Consider the following 15,266-nt stretch of genomic DNA (forward strand, 5'->3'; position numbering starts at 1 on the left):
GCACTAATTTAGTACAAGGCTCGCGCATGCGCACTGCGTTTGTCTCGCGGGGCGTACTTCCGGCGCTCGCGCCGTAAACATAAACAAAGGGCGCTATTGTTTAATGGTGGAGCGCTGTAACGTTGCTAGAATCACCATCAATAAGGCGAAACTTTATGTTAATAGCCGTCAAACAACAAGAAAAGTGTCCACATTTTGAAGTATTTATTTTTCCTTCTTTATACATTGTCCCTTGAATCCCACTCTGGCAACAATACAGGATTTAAACCAACATTGAAACAGACTAAATCAATGGACCAATTGAAACTTGACTGCATAATGATCAAGTGATGATGGTACAAAATAGGGGGAAAATGAACGTACACTAACAAATGGAGCTATCTACTAATGAGAAATGCCGATCTCTCATGCTAAGCTACGTTAACGGTCAATAAACATGGTAAAAGATTGACAAGACAGCTAGGAATCCAAAAACATTGGAAAATAATGACACACTACAGTACATAGTTCCATACAGAACTGGCATATATTAACAAGTAAAATTATACAAAATACTTTGTTAGCAATTAATACGCTTGGGAAAATATTTTTTGTTTTATTTGTTAAAGATCTTAGAGAAGATAGAACCTAAATGCATTCAGACCCAAATATAAGCTACATTGATATATGTTAACTGCTTGAAAAGCAAATAAATTAATAAATAAGACAATAAATAACCAAATTAATTAAATATTAGATGGAATCTGTCTTTAAATAAATTAAGCAAAAATATAATAAATATATAAATTAATTGCAGCAACAGGAGATCTTTTGAGAAGTGGTGTAAAGAAGCACAAGTTGTTTATTTTTCCGTGCAATCTAAGAATAAATCTAAAAGTAAAGAGCTCTAAACTGATAGTGTACACACTTGTAGTATGGTATTTGTACAAATGAGCTATTCTTGATTACAGAGTCGAGTGAATGTTTCAAACTGCTGCCTACAAGAACAAGTGACCGAAATGCTTTGAAATGAAGAGAGGCCTTGCATCCCAGCCTAGGAGCGGACGGACTAAAAACAAAAACAACTGCATTTCCCTCACATCTGGAGGGGTTTAAACAAGAAAATGAATGAGAAGAAGAGAAGGTAAGCTGGTATACAGCACGACTCCCACTGCATAGCTGTCAAATGGTTCAGATCTTACAAAGCTCCAGGTTGACTTCTCCACACATACGCTGTCTTTTCCGAAGCCTTTAGTACAGGAAAGCTATACGAACTTTGTAAATAGTGCCAGGTGGGAGCAAAACTATCCTTGTCATACAAAATCCTGTCGCTGGTAAAACCTGGAATGCGGCCAGCTTCTTGAACGGGAGTCTTTCGGTTGGCTCATTCAATAAAAAAATAGCCTCTGGGCGAAGGGCTGGTTATCAGGGCGAAATCAGAGCGGATTCCACCTCAGACGCCATTGAAATCACACCAAGTGGGGGTCGTTGGCGGGGCTGACGGTGAAGCGTGATGACGTCACTGGGTTTGGTCCTACATGAGACCTCGACTTAAAGGATAAATCCTCTTTCCTTTTGGATTCTTTGCTCTTGATGTTTGTCCCTGATGGAAACAAAAACAGGTTTGTGAGACAGCCCCGATCATTAGCTGATGTTCATAGTAGGAATTTAATAATCTGTACATTACTTCAACGCGTGTCTTCAGTGGCACTGACATATTCAGCAAAATATTGGGGGAAAAAAGTACAGGATAGAAAATAAATAATCCATATCTATTAATACAATCACACTCAAGCAATACTCTTGTTAAAAATAGCTCAAGACAACAGGGCCTCTTTCAACATTTTGAAGCGTAAGGGCTACAGAAGATCACGATCGCATCTAATTTTAGTGGTTTCTTCTGCTCTGCGCAGCCTTCAGGCAAGTCGGAGCTTTAACTTTCATTATTTTGTGGAATGAGATGATCCGAGCAACGTACCGAGCGAGGGAGCCAAAAGAGTGAACAGAAAGTGTGTTAGGAAACACAGCTTAGTCCTGCATTGTTGAACATGGGATTTCTGTCCCCGCTCAGTTCCGCGTGTCAGAGGGATAATTATAGAAGATTAACTAGAGCTGCATGTTGGAAGAAGAGATGCTGAACTGAAGGTTTTCCATTTCACTGGCTGGGGAAGAGTTGAAAACGGTCCTCTTCGATGTGAGGAACACGCTGAGGATTTGCCAGCAGCAGGCAGCATCGGTGCTGAAATGTGTTCGGTCTTAAAGTTTGGGCAAATACGATGAAATAGGTTTAACCTGACGGTGGCGCCGGAGTAAATAAACAGACTAGAAAAAAGACTAAACTATCACCCACAACGTGGACGTTAGCCTGATGTCTGAGTGACACACCATAGAAGATTTATATATAGCTATAGTTTACATCTAATCAGGTTAGTTTACATTGAGGATTATGACCTTAACCGCATTATCAAGGCAAATATACTGAAAGTTCTTATTCCTGATGGATGTTTTGCGGCTTCTCTCAACATCTGATTTGACGTGAGTCTCACAGCATCGATGATAAAACAGCACCTACTGCATATGTAGTCATAATACTGCCATACCATAATATGTCATAGCTCAATGGGGATGTGGTGTAGAGGCAACTATAGTCAAAGTTTGGTCTCACCACGGAAATCCAGTTTGGTGTTTTTGACGGACACTGGGGACGGAGTCGTGGGTGCCGAAGAGCTCAACTCGTTGGTCGGGGTTTCCTGGGACGACAGTTTACAGTAGAATCTTTTAAGAATCCTTTATTTTACGATTCATTTTTCACGGGAGCTACCTGATCAAAAAGATAGATGGTGACATCGTCGAAAAAGGACACGTTGCGCCCTCTGTCCCTCTCCCTGTCCATCGGCTCCTTGGGCGATTTCAGCAGACTCCTCAGCCCCACGCGCTTGTCCACGTCCGTCTCCGTCACCACGATCACTCTCCTGGAACCCTCGTCCTCTTGCTCTTCGTCCTCCTCCTCATCGGGGTCGCTTCCCGGGGACAGACCTCTCCGTCGCCCGATTCGGTTTCCGATCGCGCCGTCCCCGAACCCTCCTTTACCGGCGGGGGGGATAGTCATGGCGAGAGGAGGCAGGGCGAGAGACAGACGAGCGATCTTGGCTGTGGCAGAGAGACATAGAGAGACAGAGAGAGAGAGAGAGAGATCTGAGCAGCTTCTTTCTAATTGGGCTCCCGCGATGCTGCCATGTTTAAAAACCCCTTGAATTATCCCGGGTACCTTTCATTGCCTGGCTGGCGGCGGCGGCGGCGGGCGGGGGGCTCGTGACCTCGTCTTGCTCAATCACAGTGAGCGGTTCAGGCTTGGTTTCATCCAATCGGGGCTCCGTGCTGGGAAAACATTCCCGCTCCACGTGGCTACAGAAACATCAAAACACAAACAACAACACTGAAGATAACACAGACTTTGCTTGTTTCTCCCTCCTGCCACTGTTTTCATACCTGTCCTCCTGCTTTTCTTCGTCCACAGTGACCGACTCGGTGCTGCTCTCTTTAATCTGCTCCCCCCACGGCCTCAGCGTCACCGTGTCTTTGACGGTCGAGCCCCAAAGCACGTTCGTCTTCACGTTCTCACTGAGCGAGAACTGCAGCCTCTCCTCGCACACCTGGAGCGACAAACCAACACAAGACAACTGAGCGATCGGAATATTTCCACGCGTTCTTCCACCCTCTGAGAACCTGCTCACCTGCATCATGAGTCCGTTCTTGGTGGTCTTTGAGAACGATCCCTGGTCTTTGACATCAGACGTTTGTCCCGATGACCTGTGTCCGTCGCCGCTCTGCTCTGGACGTGAGGACACATGTTGCGGTTCCACGATCACGTACGGTGCAGAATCTTCGAGTTTATCGGAGCTTTCAGTTATCCCGTCCTCCGGCGCGCTCTCCTCACCTCCGTCGCTGTCTTTCTGATCAGGTGTTTTCTTCAGAGACTCCAGGAGTTCCAGGTTCCCCAGGAACAGGTCACCCAGAGAGTCCTCCTCATCTCCAGATATGCAGCAGAGCTTTTCCAGCTTTTCAAAATCTTCCAGGGGCTCTTCATCCATATCTTTCCACTCGGATATCAACAATTCTGGGAGATTATTGAGAGGAACATGGGCTGATGCCGACATGTTCTGGACTGGAGCGTCCACCTCATCCTGGTCTAGTTCGTTGGGTGCGTTGTCAACATCTATGCTGATGTGCACAGAGGGGACGTTCAGTCCAGGTGGAATTCCTTCACTCAAAGTTGTCGCAGGAGTTTCGGGAACATCCGTGTTCGGCTCTGCCTCGGTGTCGGCGATAAAGTCTTCCAGATTAATGTCACCGACACACTCTTCTGGCGGTGGGCTGGGGAAAGAGTCGTCAAAACTCTCCAGTTTATCATCTTGCACATCGAGGTCGATGCTTGTCGGAGGGCTGGGAAAATCCACCGAACTGAAACTGTCCCCCTGCGGCTGACGCGCGCCGTTTTGCGCGTCTTCCTCTCTGCCCGGAACGCTCGCTCGCTCCGCCTCTGGATCCAAGCCCGATCCGACATCCTCCACATCAGGTGCGATGGAAACGGCCGAACTGGAGATTTGAGCCTCTAATGTTTGACTGATGCAGCTGTTGGAATCTGAGTCAGAGTGTGTTTCATCAGCCGTCCGGGCCTCTTTTTGGGTCGTGCAGAGGTGATTCAGCGGCCAGCTGTTAAAATTTTCGTTCTCCTGCGTCTCGGTGGAGTCCGACAGAGATCTGGAGCCTCTCTCTGAATGTGGTGAACTCCCTCTGGGCTCCGCTGTCTCTTTCTCCAGATTTTCTAGGTTTTCTACCTCCGCGTCCGAGTTTTCATTTGTCAAATCTTCATCAATAATGCACATTTCTCCGGGGATTTCCTGGTTCTCCTCCTGTTGCACATTCAAAACGTGGACGACCTGTTGATAATCGTCATCGTTGAGGTCGCGCTTTGGTTTAAAGTCCAGCTTCCCATCCAGTCCTTGTGTTTCATCGTTCCAGGTTTCCTCACAGCTCTCCAGGGCGGCAGGATAAGGTTCCCTGCCCGCATGCTCGTCATTTTCTTCTGTCTCCCAAAACTCCTGGCCCACAATCAGTCTCTCTCCCACCTCCCAGGCTTTGTTACTGAACCCAGAGAAGAATTCCGATCTCAGTTCAGTGTCGTGGCTTTTCCTCTGTGGAGAGGCCCACTGGTCGTTCTCTTCAGGCCACAGGTGTAAATCTCTTGACTGCGAGAAACGTTGACAGTCAATCTCTCCTCTCAACACACCGGATCCGGAACCTTCTTCAGTCTCCTCGCGGCCAATCCACAAGTCCTCCGTTTTCCCGCCTGGACCCTGGCTGGAGGTCTCACCTCCGCTGGTATCAGAGCCATCGGGACTTGCTGCTGCTCTCAGGGGAGACTTTTCCTTCGCTGCGTTCCTCAGCTCCGCAGCAGCCAACTGCTGCTCCGTCTCACATGTGACCTTCTTGCCCTTGAGGCCATCTGGGCAGCCCAGGTTTCTGAGGCCCAGCTCATTGCGATCTAGAACCGGGCTCTCTTTATTTCTCTGTAACCCTTCAACACCCATCCCACCCCATGGTGTGACAACACCCAGTTTACACATCCCATCATCATTTGCCACAACTAGCGGCGGCGTTTCACCGCTAACCTTGTCACCAGTGGCTTCTATGCGGCAGGGGTCAGCTAAACTCGCTCTGTTTTCACATATAAGAGAGTTCAGATCAATATCTATCACAGCAGAAACGGAGCGATCGTTGCTGCTGTGCTGCAAAACACAATCTTTTGGCTCCGCAATGTTCCTGACCTGCTCGTTTAACTCATTCTCTGAAGACTCCTCGTGCTTGCGACCTGTTAACTGAGAGATGATGCCGTCTGTCAGGTGGTTGTCCAGCCTGTGTTGCAGACTTTTCAGTGGCTCGTCGTCCAAACCTGAAAACAGCCTGTCGATCAAGTCGACACAGTCTTTCGCCTGAAGATCATCGAACAACAGTGACTTATTGCTCTCGTTTGAGAAAATGCCAGAATCTTCCCTGTGTGCCGGCTCCAACCCTTTTTTAGGAACATCGCTGTCCTCGCCTAAATGGGAGATGTCATTTTCTGGGAGGCTTTGATATGAGGAGCTGGTTTCCTGACACATTCCAACTGTGATCTTTCCTCCATTTTCACCTTCGGCGGCCGACGTCTGAACACTATTCTTCATCGGGCTCTTTTCTCCCATCTCTGCCTCCTCCTCAGTTTTTTCCTCTATCCCTGTCAGCGTCCCTCGATCGCCTCCTCGGCCGCTGCTCGGCCTGGATGGGACATGTCCCTCACTGCTCCTTCTGTTCATCCCATCGCCCTCCCATTCACCGTCTGAGAAATAGGCAGAGTCTCGGTGAGGTGTTTCATTTCCTAGGGTTCGCCACCCGCCATTTCCCACCCCTCCACTGTTTATCCACGAGTCGCTGGGTGTGAGGCAGTCGGCTGAATTGGAAGTCAGGGGCGACAGGACTGAGTCGGTGGGGGTGATGATTGAGCTCTCTGAAGCTGGATCCCAGTCCGGAGTCACAGGGCTGTCAGCGGGAGGAGATGCTGGTTTTTTTTCCTCCCCTGTGTCACATTGTTGAAGTAAACGATCTCTTTCTGTCATTTCCAGGCTTTTATTGTTACTTTGAGGATCCACAACATCATCGTTCTCCAAGTCATCACCTACCGGGTTAGTCATCACCTCTGGGGCTTCTTTCATTATGTCGCCGTTGCCAACGAGTCTGTCCTTTTGAGAACCTGTTTCAAATGTAATCTGGGATTCATTTTCACGCAGGGGCACCGGGTTGAATTCTCCAACGCTCTCTTTGGACTCGAAAGAAGGGTTCTCCAAGAAATCTGTTTGTTCTCCTCTAGCTGGTAGTGCAGGACCATCGGAACAATCCTCTGGCTCTTTCTGGTTGAGCAAAAGGCCGTTTTTGGGCATGATTTCTGAAAACACAAAGTTTCCAGTCTGGCAGTGGTCAGCATCTTCTCCTTGGACGCCCATTTTAGGAGGTGGTCTATTTATTCCGATGTGAAGAATTGGAATCTCAGGTCTCACCGAAATCTTGATCTCGCTCTTTTTAGCACGCTTGGTCACTTGAGCGTAGATGGCCTCCATCTGTGGCGCGTCTTTGCCTTTTGCTTTCAGGGAGCTGTCAGACTGGAAGGTGATGGTCTGAGCAGAGTTTGGGTCAATGCATATTGACTCGTACTCAGGAGACAGTGGAGTTGGGGAATAGGAGGAATCATTTTCCTTTTTGTTTGTGGCAGCATTTTGTCTGGATATGATTTCGGTGAGGAAGGTCTCTGCTGACTGGATCTCTTTCAGAAACTCCTCTCTGGTCATTTCTGCATTCCGGGGTTCTGTCTGCTGCTGGTCAGATTCCTTCTTTCCGGTGGCGATCTCACAGAGGAGAGAGCGCGACCGCTGGATGCCCTTCGAATAGGCCTCCTCAGCTTGTGCGTACGAGGGAAGACCTGAAGCATAAACATATGGCCGCAATCTGGATCTTGAAGGATATAGGTACTTGACCGGATCATTGGATCCGTCTTCCTGATCAGAGTCCATCCTCCCTGTGTCAATTTCTGTGAGGAAAAGATCTCTCTGCAGTGACCGTTCAGTGACTTTATGACCTTCCTCTGGATCGGTCCTGCTGTACTTCTCTGGCCCACACGATGGTCCTGAAGAACCCAGCTCTGTGATGAGCGACTGAGAGCGGCGCATTCCTCGATTGGGAAGCACAAAGCTTCCCCACTTCTCTCCATCTTTTATCTCCTCCTTTTCTTTGTCCCACGAAAACTCCGACGTCGGCTCACTCGAGCCCGTCACGCTAGATAGCTCCGTCAGAAAAAGATGCATGGGCGACTTCTTGGCCGCAGCCAAGCGTTTAGCCTGGAGTTCAGCGTCTTCCTTCCAAATGGTGGGCAGGATGGTGTCGAGGCGCGACTGAGTTCTTTTCATTCCTCTGGAGAAGAGGTCCGAGCAGGTTGGGTCTGCGTCTTCAGACAGGCTGGAGTGAGTAATGGTCGTCCCACTGCTGGGTCTTTCAGGGGACATGAAGGGAGAGTCTTCCTCATCGGAATAGGTGGGGCTTGATGAGGACTGCCTGTCAGTCTGGGGGTCTGTGGCCTGAGGACGGGGCAGGTTGCGATAAATGGGGCGTAAAGGGTTTTCTCGACGAATTGGGGATTCGTAGACTTTTGCTCGAGAGTGAGAAGCGTCCTTGGAGTTGTGTGACGATGCTGGGTGTACGGTGCCGCTGTCAGGCGCCTCACACGACAGCGGATCTCTGCTCTGCGTCTGGGCCTTGTTGTATTTGGAAAACACGTCCGATGCAATGAAGGACTTTTGTGGTTTGGAGTGAGGGGGCAGTGGTGGAGGACATGTTTGAGGAGGCTGAGGGTAAACTGGATGGCTGGATGGGGGGATTGAGGGGGAAAGGGATGGGGACGGGGGCAGAATCTGTCGGGACCGATGGAGTCCCAGGTGATCGAAGGTAGACGATGGGCAGCTGCTCATGTGATGGGGGTCCGTTTCAATTTTTCCAGCAGCCGTGTAATGAGGAAGACCTCTACAGCCAACCGGAGGAGCGGGGAGGGGGCGTGAGTGAAGGTGATGAGCTGACGACATGGACATCGAACGAGGCTTAGGAGGAAGGACTGGAGCTTGGGAAGCTGTGGACGTTTTTGCATCTGCATCGTAGCCCTTATCTTTGTCTTCATCGTCATCTCCCAAATCGACTACTGAGAAATCAGTCACTCTGCTCGAAGTGTCTCTGAATTCAGCTACGCCTGTGCTGGGCACCTGGATTTGAATCTCACTTGTCCTGCCAGTCTGGAGACCCTTTCCACACTTGTCTGAGCAATAAGGGACGCGTTCTTTTCCCAGCATGCCACTGCGAATCTCCACCAGCTCCACGTCTCCTGGGCAAATCGAATCTGTACGAAAAGACGAGCGCGTCTTCCCCTTGAGCGTCGGGGACTTGTCCTGAGGAGTGTGCTCCTCTAATCTGATGTAGTACTCACTGGCCAGGGAGGGACTCCGAGCGCTAATGACAGGGACAACGGTCGGCGTGTCTAAAGACTGTCTGTGGTTGTTGTTCACAGTTGGTATTGGCTGAGGAGGCGGCAGAGGCTTGTATCCTCGTCTGGCGTGAGCCTTTTCCCAGAAATACTCAAAATTTAAGCCTTTGCTTGTTTCAGTGACCGTCAGAATGTCATCCAGTTCAGATGAGGACGTTGTGATGCAGTTCATCACGGGGTCCAGTAGGGGGTAGGAGTTGTCTCGGTCCTCCTTGATGTACTCTCTCTCCCTTTGTCGCTCCTTTGCTGCATTCTGGAAGGCAGGGGGACGAAGTAAATCCCAGCGTCTTTCAAACGACTCCTCGCTCTCCCCTCGCCGTCCCCTGCCCTCCTCATATTCCTCGTCCTCTTCATCTTCTTCACCAACGCTTCCTCTGGCCAACCCCCGCTCAGCAGCCAGGAGGGAGGAAAGCAGGAGAAATACCTCTGCTACAGAAGGTCGTTGAGATGGCGGCAACCAGCAGGACTGCATGATCTCATACCTGCAGGTGGGACAATAAATACAGATTAAATACAGAGAGACCGAATAAAGTGTTTTTTAGCTGCTACTAACTTAATAATGCACAGTGCGGTGTACTGACCAGTAGTCTGCATGGGAGAGTTTGAGTCTGGGCTGGGCCAGGGTGATCTGTCTCTCCCTAATGACAAAAGTCAGGACCTCATCGTCACTCAGGTGTCTGTGGGGCTGAGATCCAAACTCAAACAGCTCCCATATAACCACACCCAGAGACCTGGAAAGATACACAGATGGCGAGTAAGGCGCTGTTTTCATCGCTGTGCTCTCCCAGAAACACTTTCTTTAAAGATTTACAAGTACCAAATAATGAAATGTTATTTTGCTTATGCTGCCAGAGCCACAGTTTCAGTCCTGAGGTGATTCCTGTTCTATCATTATTCCAGCTGTATTACAAGTCTGATGCTGTGGAACCAACTGCACACCACTAAAAATGAACCCAAACAGACACGTTTTCACAAAATACCAACATAGTAGCTATATTGAAACGGTTTAATTAAAACATCAAGTATATGGTAATTATTTAGTGTTATAAACCTGTACGTGTCAGAGCAAAGACACACCAACGCCTCCATGGCAGGACAGGTATCTACCAGTACTGCCTCCACCAATCTCTGTATGAAACCTACCACACGTTGCTGGTTTTGGTTTGGTCCGTAACAATCAGAGATCCTCTGTACTCCTCCAGCAGCTCAGGAGCAATCCAGCGCAGTGGGATCCACAGCTTATCTGGAGTCAGATAATAGTCCTCCTATTCAAAAAAAAGAGAGAGAAAATTCAGCGTCGATATGTCGATATTTACATAAGCGCTTTAAGAAATATAGTGAGTAAAAAAACAAACACGCAACAGAAATCTGGTTTCTGATCGTGTCCAATATTTTTCAGGTTAAGACAACAAACAAACTGTGCGAGAATCTCAAACATTTACCTTATAATGGTTGTGTGAAAGGCCATAGTCACCTATCCTGACAGTGAGGTCAGAGGTCAGCAGGCAGTTCCTCAAAGCCAGATCACTGTGGAGGTTTTGAGGAATCAGACAGGCCAGATTAAAAACTAAACGATTCTCTCTTAAGGAGGAAAATCTGCTTCAGATTGGGGTTCGTGCATGACGAACAGACCTGTGGATGTAGTTGTTCTCATGGAGGTGCAGCAGACCAGAGGTGATCTCAAAAGCCATCCTCTGAAGAGTCAAAAGGTCCCGGGTTGGCAGGTCAGGGGTCATCCCGTCTGACTTCCGCTGGGCTCTCAGGTACCTCTTCAGGTCACCCTATGTGTGGACAGCAAGTTTACGTGAGGCCCAAATCCTCTTAGGTCTGTTTATCTTCCAGCCTCATTAATGTTTGTACTCTTCTCAGATGCAGACGTGCACGCTAAACTGTGCCGATAAGTATTTCCCTCGATCGACGAGCCTCAAAGTAGCAGAAAATCAGTAATAAACCGGCAGCTTCAGTGTATAGTGTTTCAGGTCGGCCGGCGAAATGAAATGAGGAAAAAAATACTGGAGGAATGGAAACTAAAGGCTTTATCAAGCAGATCGTGGTCTCCAAGGACAGCTGTGTTTCTTTGGTTGCTCTTGATCTGTTTCTGTTGGCGTAACTGGTCCTGGGTTTCACTTCATGTGTAGGTGTCGCCGAAGCAGAACAAACTGGACAGAATTCACTTTTGTGTCACTACAGGGGAAAAAAAGTGGAGCCGTGTACCCACCAGCTGACAGAACTCCATAACCAGTAAAAAGGGGATGCTCTCGCTGCACTGCCCCAAACACTGGAGGATGTTTGGATGTTTGAGGCTCCTGCGGGGAGAAATAATCTGTTAGAATTCTCTCAACCATCTGAATTAATACATCTGTCTTTTGATTCAACAATCTCATAAATCTACTCGGAGCTCCTCGCTTGTTGCCACGGTGTTAAAGAGCTGAGCGCCATCTCTTACCTGTACGGTTCAGATTCCGCCAAGAACTTCCTCTGTTCCAGCGGGCTGGCGCTGACACGCAGCTCCTTCACCACAGCCTGGGAGGAGCTGCAGTCACACAGCACCTCAGCCAGGATCACCTGGGCCAGATCAATAGACAATATGAAGGAAATTCCCTGGAGGACGAGACGCTTTGACATATTGTCTAGCGTCCAGCTCTGGAGTTAATAAAGGAAGCATGGCAGAGGTCAAAGTAGGAGGAACGTGCGTCACCTTTCCGAACCAGCCATTTCCGATCTCCTGAAGGTAGTTTAGAGTGTGTCTCTTGAAGCACTGGCTCTTTGGGTCTGAAGAAGAGGAATAAAGCACGTGATCTTACATGTCACCAAAGAAAATGAAACACCCAGAGTACTGCTGGAGTCCACAGGAATGACTGTGATCTCAAAAACAGCAAAGGAAAATTGAGATTTAATACAGGTCGTCTATGAGAAACATACAGGAACCTTCAAAGAAACTATGGAAAAATCTCCTTGATAAAAGCCTGTTTCCACTAGATTAGGTCTAATTATTCCACATTGTGGTTGCACTGATTGCCGACTGGACTGTGACTGACAACCAAACAAGTCATCATCATCATCATCATCATCATCATCATCATCATCTAATACTTTTGCCTATTTTGATTGGATGATTCCGTACAGTGAAGTCAATGCTAACATCCACCAGTAGGCTAAACCCAATTTGTCCCTCTCCCAGCACCGATGCACAATTTTCTCCCATCATAGTTCCACTCCACTGAAAATCAACAGCTGCTTCAACAACGAAGCAAAAAGGGGCTGCTCTTCATCTGTTGTGATGAGGTCTCCTTGGTACCTGCTCCATCCTTCAGGTTGGGACAGTTGGGCCTGTCCCTGACTGGCAGGGTGTAGACCTCAGGGAGGGAGGGGCATGAAGACAGGCTGTCCTCTTGAATGGGACTGGACCCTCCAGAGCAGTCTTCTCCATCTGCATTGTCAAATTCCTGGTTGAGCCACAAACACAGGTTAAAAAAACATCCCGGCCCAGATGATTTAGTGAAGAATGAGCCAACGACATCACCGAGTTATAGGACGTTCAGTTGAGCTTTGTGTCGGACCAGTTTTACTTCCTCAACGGTGTTTGTGTACGGGTTTTCCGGTGTAAACATGCGTGATGAATAAGACAGGAGTGAATCTCTTACATGTTGGAGACTTACATTGAATCCCACTCCTCCTCTCTTACAGCACAGGCAGGTCAGGAGCAGCAGAACGAAGGAGACGAGCCCCGAGCAAGAGATGAGGATGACCACGTAGGGTGGAGGAGTGAGGGACACTGTCCTGGACTGAGACACTGTGAAGAACACAAGGAGAAAGCACAGGGGGCACAAAGATTTAATGCACATTTGGGCTCCTGAGCACCAGTGAGATGAGACAGGATCAGTAAAGAAAGGTGTAAAACTGTGTGGTACAGGTGTTTTTGTTTACAGGGAAACCATTGGAGCATTCTTTTGGTCTTTTTGCAGGAGGACTGAGACAGTGAAGAACCCCAATGGAGAGCTTACATCAGGGATTTAGGGAAGAGACGAAAAGCAGGGGAAAAGTTGAAGATAATAACTGAGTGTCCACTCAAAGAAAAGAGATTGGAAGTTTGAAAACGGGATATTATACAATAGCAATACGGAGAAAATCATTGGGGGAGATTATCAGAAATGGCATTCCACTCAGGAAACACAGTCAAGAAGCAGGGGAGGGCGTGCTGTCTTTCAGGTAAAAGGGTTGGAAACTGGAGAAGAACAGCTAAAATTAAAAAGGTTTACTAGTCGGGTGAGAAAGGAGGGAAATCGGGACATTTGATATTTGTACCTCAACTTGGCCGATAGTGGGAAGTGACCCATCTGTAGAAAAGAAAAGGGGGTAGGGCAGGGTGGTTAAATACCCTTCAGCTGTTATCCATAGCTTTCATTCAATAAAGTATTCCAAACATTCCAAGAGTCAAAAAAAACCTCACTTACTCTCCAAACCGACCCTGCCAGGCTGCTGATTAAACGTAAAATTATGTATCACACGTAAACACACAGAAGGAAGACTAAAAGCACATGATGGGAAGCTGAAGCAACACCATAAAATGTTGCTTTCAATTCCAAATCTCAGCTCAGATCCTCCAGACAAACCTAAAAATACACTCATTCATAAGGTCATGATATTGTAAGCACTGCATACATAAATTTCAGAGCATCGTTAATAATTCAGGGCCAGATTGTTCAGCACAGACATGAAGCTGTGCAAACGTGTGCTCATTTCTCGTGACACTCGGGGCAAATTTGTGGCGCTTTTCCGTGTCGTCTTGTCATGCTCACACACAAAAAAAAGAGAAAACCCACAATAGAACATGATGTTTCCCACGTCCTTTGCAAAGATATGTGTGCAGCATGTAAAAGCAGCTTTCTCTGGAAGCGTAGGCTGGTGTTGGAGTGCTGCTAATAAAAGATGTTACACCGGATGCCAAAAATACACAAAGTCTGTTCGGCGTGAGCTTCAAAATAGCTAAACAAGCAGGTCCACAGTGAACATACCAACAATCACACCTGCAAAACAGGTGCAAAATAATCGAATGACATTGATTCAGCTCCGTGACCCCCTGAACAGCACCAGCCTGTGGCCGCTGGTCCTGTTGCATGATGGCCGTGCAGTTATTCCTCCATGTTTCCCAGACAGATGCCCAGACAGACACTGCATATAAATAGGAACCTTCTATGGGGCCTTCCTTCCCCCCCCCCCCCCCCCCCCCCCCCCCCCCCCCCCCAACAGCTCTTGTGCCACCAGCTTATCAAAACACAATACCACGACCGCACACCATCACAACAGAGGCAGATCCGGCTGAAGAAGACATCTTCTGGCGGAGGAAACTGATGTCAGCGCTGCTTTACAAGATATTTGGCGAAAATAGTCTAAAAAAACACCCCCCTGGCCGCTACGGGGAACGTGCCGTTTTTAAATGCTACCGTCGTGGAGCTCCAAAGCGCCTCGAACGCTGTCGCCTGTTTTTGACTACGTGCTCCAACAACAATCCGCGTCAGGCAACAAAAACCTGGTGCTCCAGAGCCCTCCTCAATTTAGAGGCCTTTTTTTTGTATCCGTGCACCCCCTCATCTCTGTATCCCTCTCCTCCTTTCATCAGCATCACTGACAGGTTTTCAACCAGCCCACCTCCTCCCCCCTCCCACCACCCCCGACTCCTCACCTTCCCTCTGCGGGACTCCGAGCGCTCTCTCCGGGCTGAGGTACGACATCATCACCGCCAGCACCACCATCATCCAGCAGTGTGGCCGCATCGTCGCCGCGTGCGGATCGACGCCACCATCCGCGCGACGCTGCCGACTGTCGGTGTCCTCCGCTGCTGCCCTCGCGCCACGCTCGCGCGTCTCCCCCCCTCCGCTCTAATCCGCAATTAACCGCGGCGGCAGAGATGCTCTATTGTTACAGGAGCGCAAACGCAGCTCCTCACGCAAACGCAGCTCCTCACGCAAACGCGCACGTTTCTCTCCCCCAGTGTTGGAGGCTCTTGTGTTTTTCTTCTCCGCCAGCCTACGTCAGACTCTCGCGGAGCGCATTGTCATGGTCCAGGTTCAGCAACTCCAAAAAAGAGAGAGAGGCGGTAATATTCCCACTGGGAGCTGATGGGGAGGTACTGGGATTAGACTGATCTCATACTGGATTTTAAATCTCCTAA

General features: G+C 48.6%; 1 protein-coding gene across 3 annotated transcripts; it reads right to left on the reverse strand.

The window, feature by feature from the left end:
- Positions 1 to 189: 189 nt before the first annotated feature.
- Positions 190 to 14,964, reverse strand: lmtk3 (lemur tyrosine kinase 3). 3 transcript variants are annotated; one of them, XM_057045814.1, is made up of 17 exons: positions 14,778 to 14,964; positions 12,739 to 12,887; positions 12,393 to 12,540; positions 11,793 to 11,866; positions 11,541 to 11,659; positions 11,313 to 11,400; positions 10,727 to 10,875; positions 10,537 to 10,621; positions 10,238 to 10,359; positions 9,676 to 9,825; positions 3,714 to 9,576; positions 3,469 to 3,632; positions 3,248 to 3,384; positions 2,801 to 3,129; positions 2,645 to 2,729; positions 1,667 to 1,689; positions 190 to 1,582 (listed from the first exon to the last, which is right to left on the reverse strand). In XM_057045814.1, exons 1-17 carry the CDS (start codon positions 14,866 to 14,868, stop codon positions 1,514 to 1,516), a joined length of 7,845 nt encoding a protein of 2,614 aa, XP_056901794.1. In that variant the 5' UTR covers positions 14,869 to 14,964; the 3' UTR covers positions 190 to 1,513. The 3 variants fall into 3 exon arrangements, with proteins under 3 accessions (XP_056901794.1, XP_056901793.1, XP_056901792.1); XM_057045813.1 differs by lacking the exon at positions 1,667 to 1,689 and having other exon boundaries at positions 12,754 to 12,887; XM_057045812.1 differs by lacking the exon at positions 1,667 to 1,689.
- Between the last annotated feature and the right edge of the window lie 302 nt (positions 14,965 to 15,266).

This window comes from Takifugu flavidus, chromosome 10, assembly GCF_003711565.1.
Source record: "Takifugu flavidus isolate HTHZ2018 chromosome 10, ASM371156v2, whole genome shotgun sequence".
Taxonomy (NCBI): Eukaryota; Metazoa; Chordata; class Actinopteri; order Tetraodontiformes; family Tetraodontidae; genus Takifugu; species Takifugu flavidus.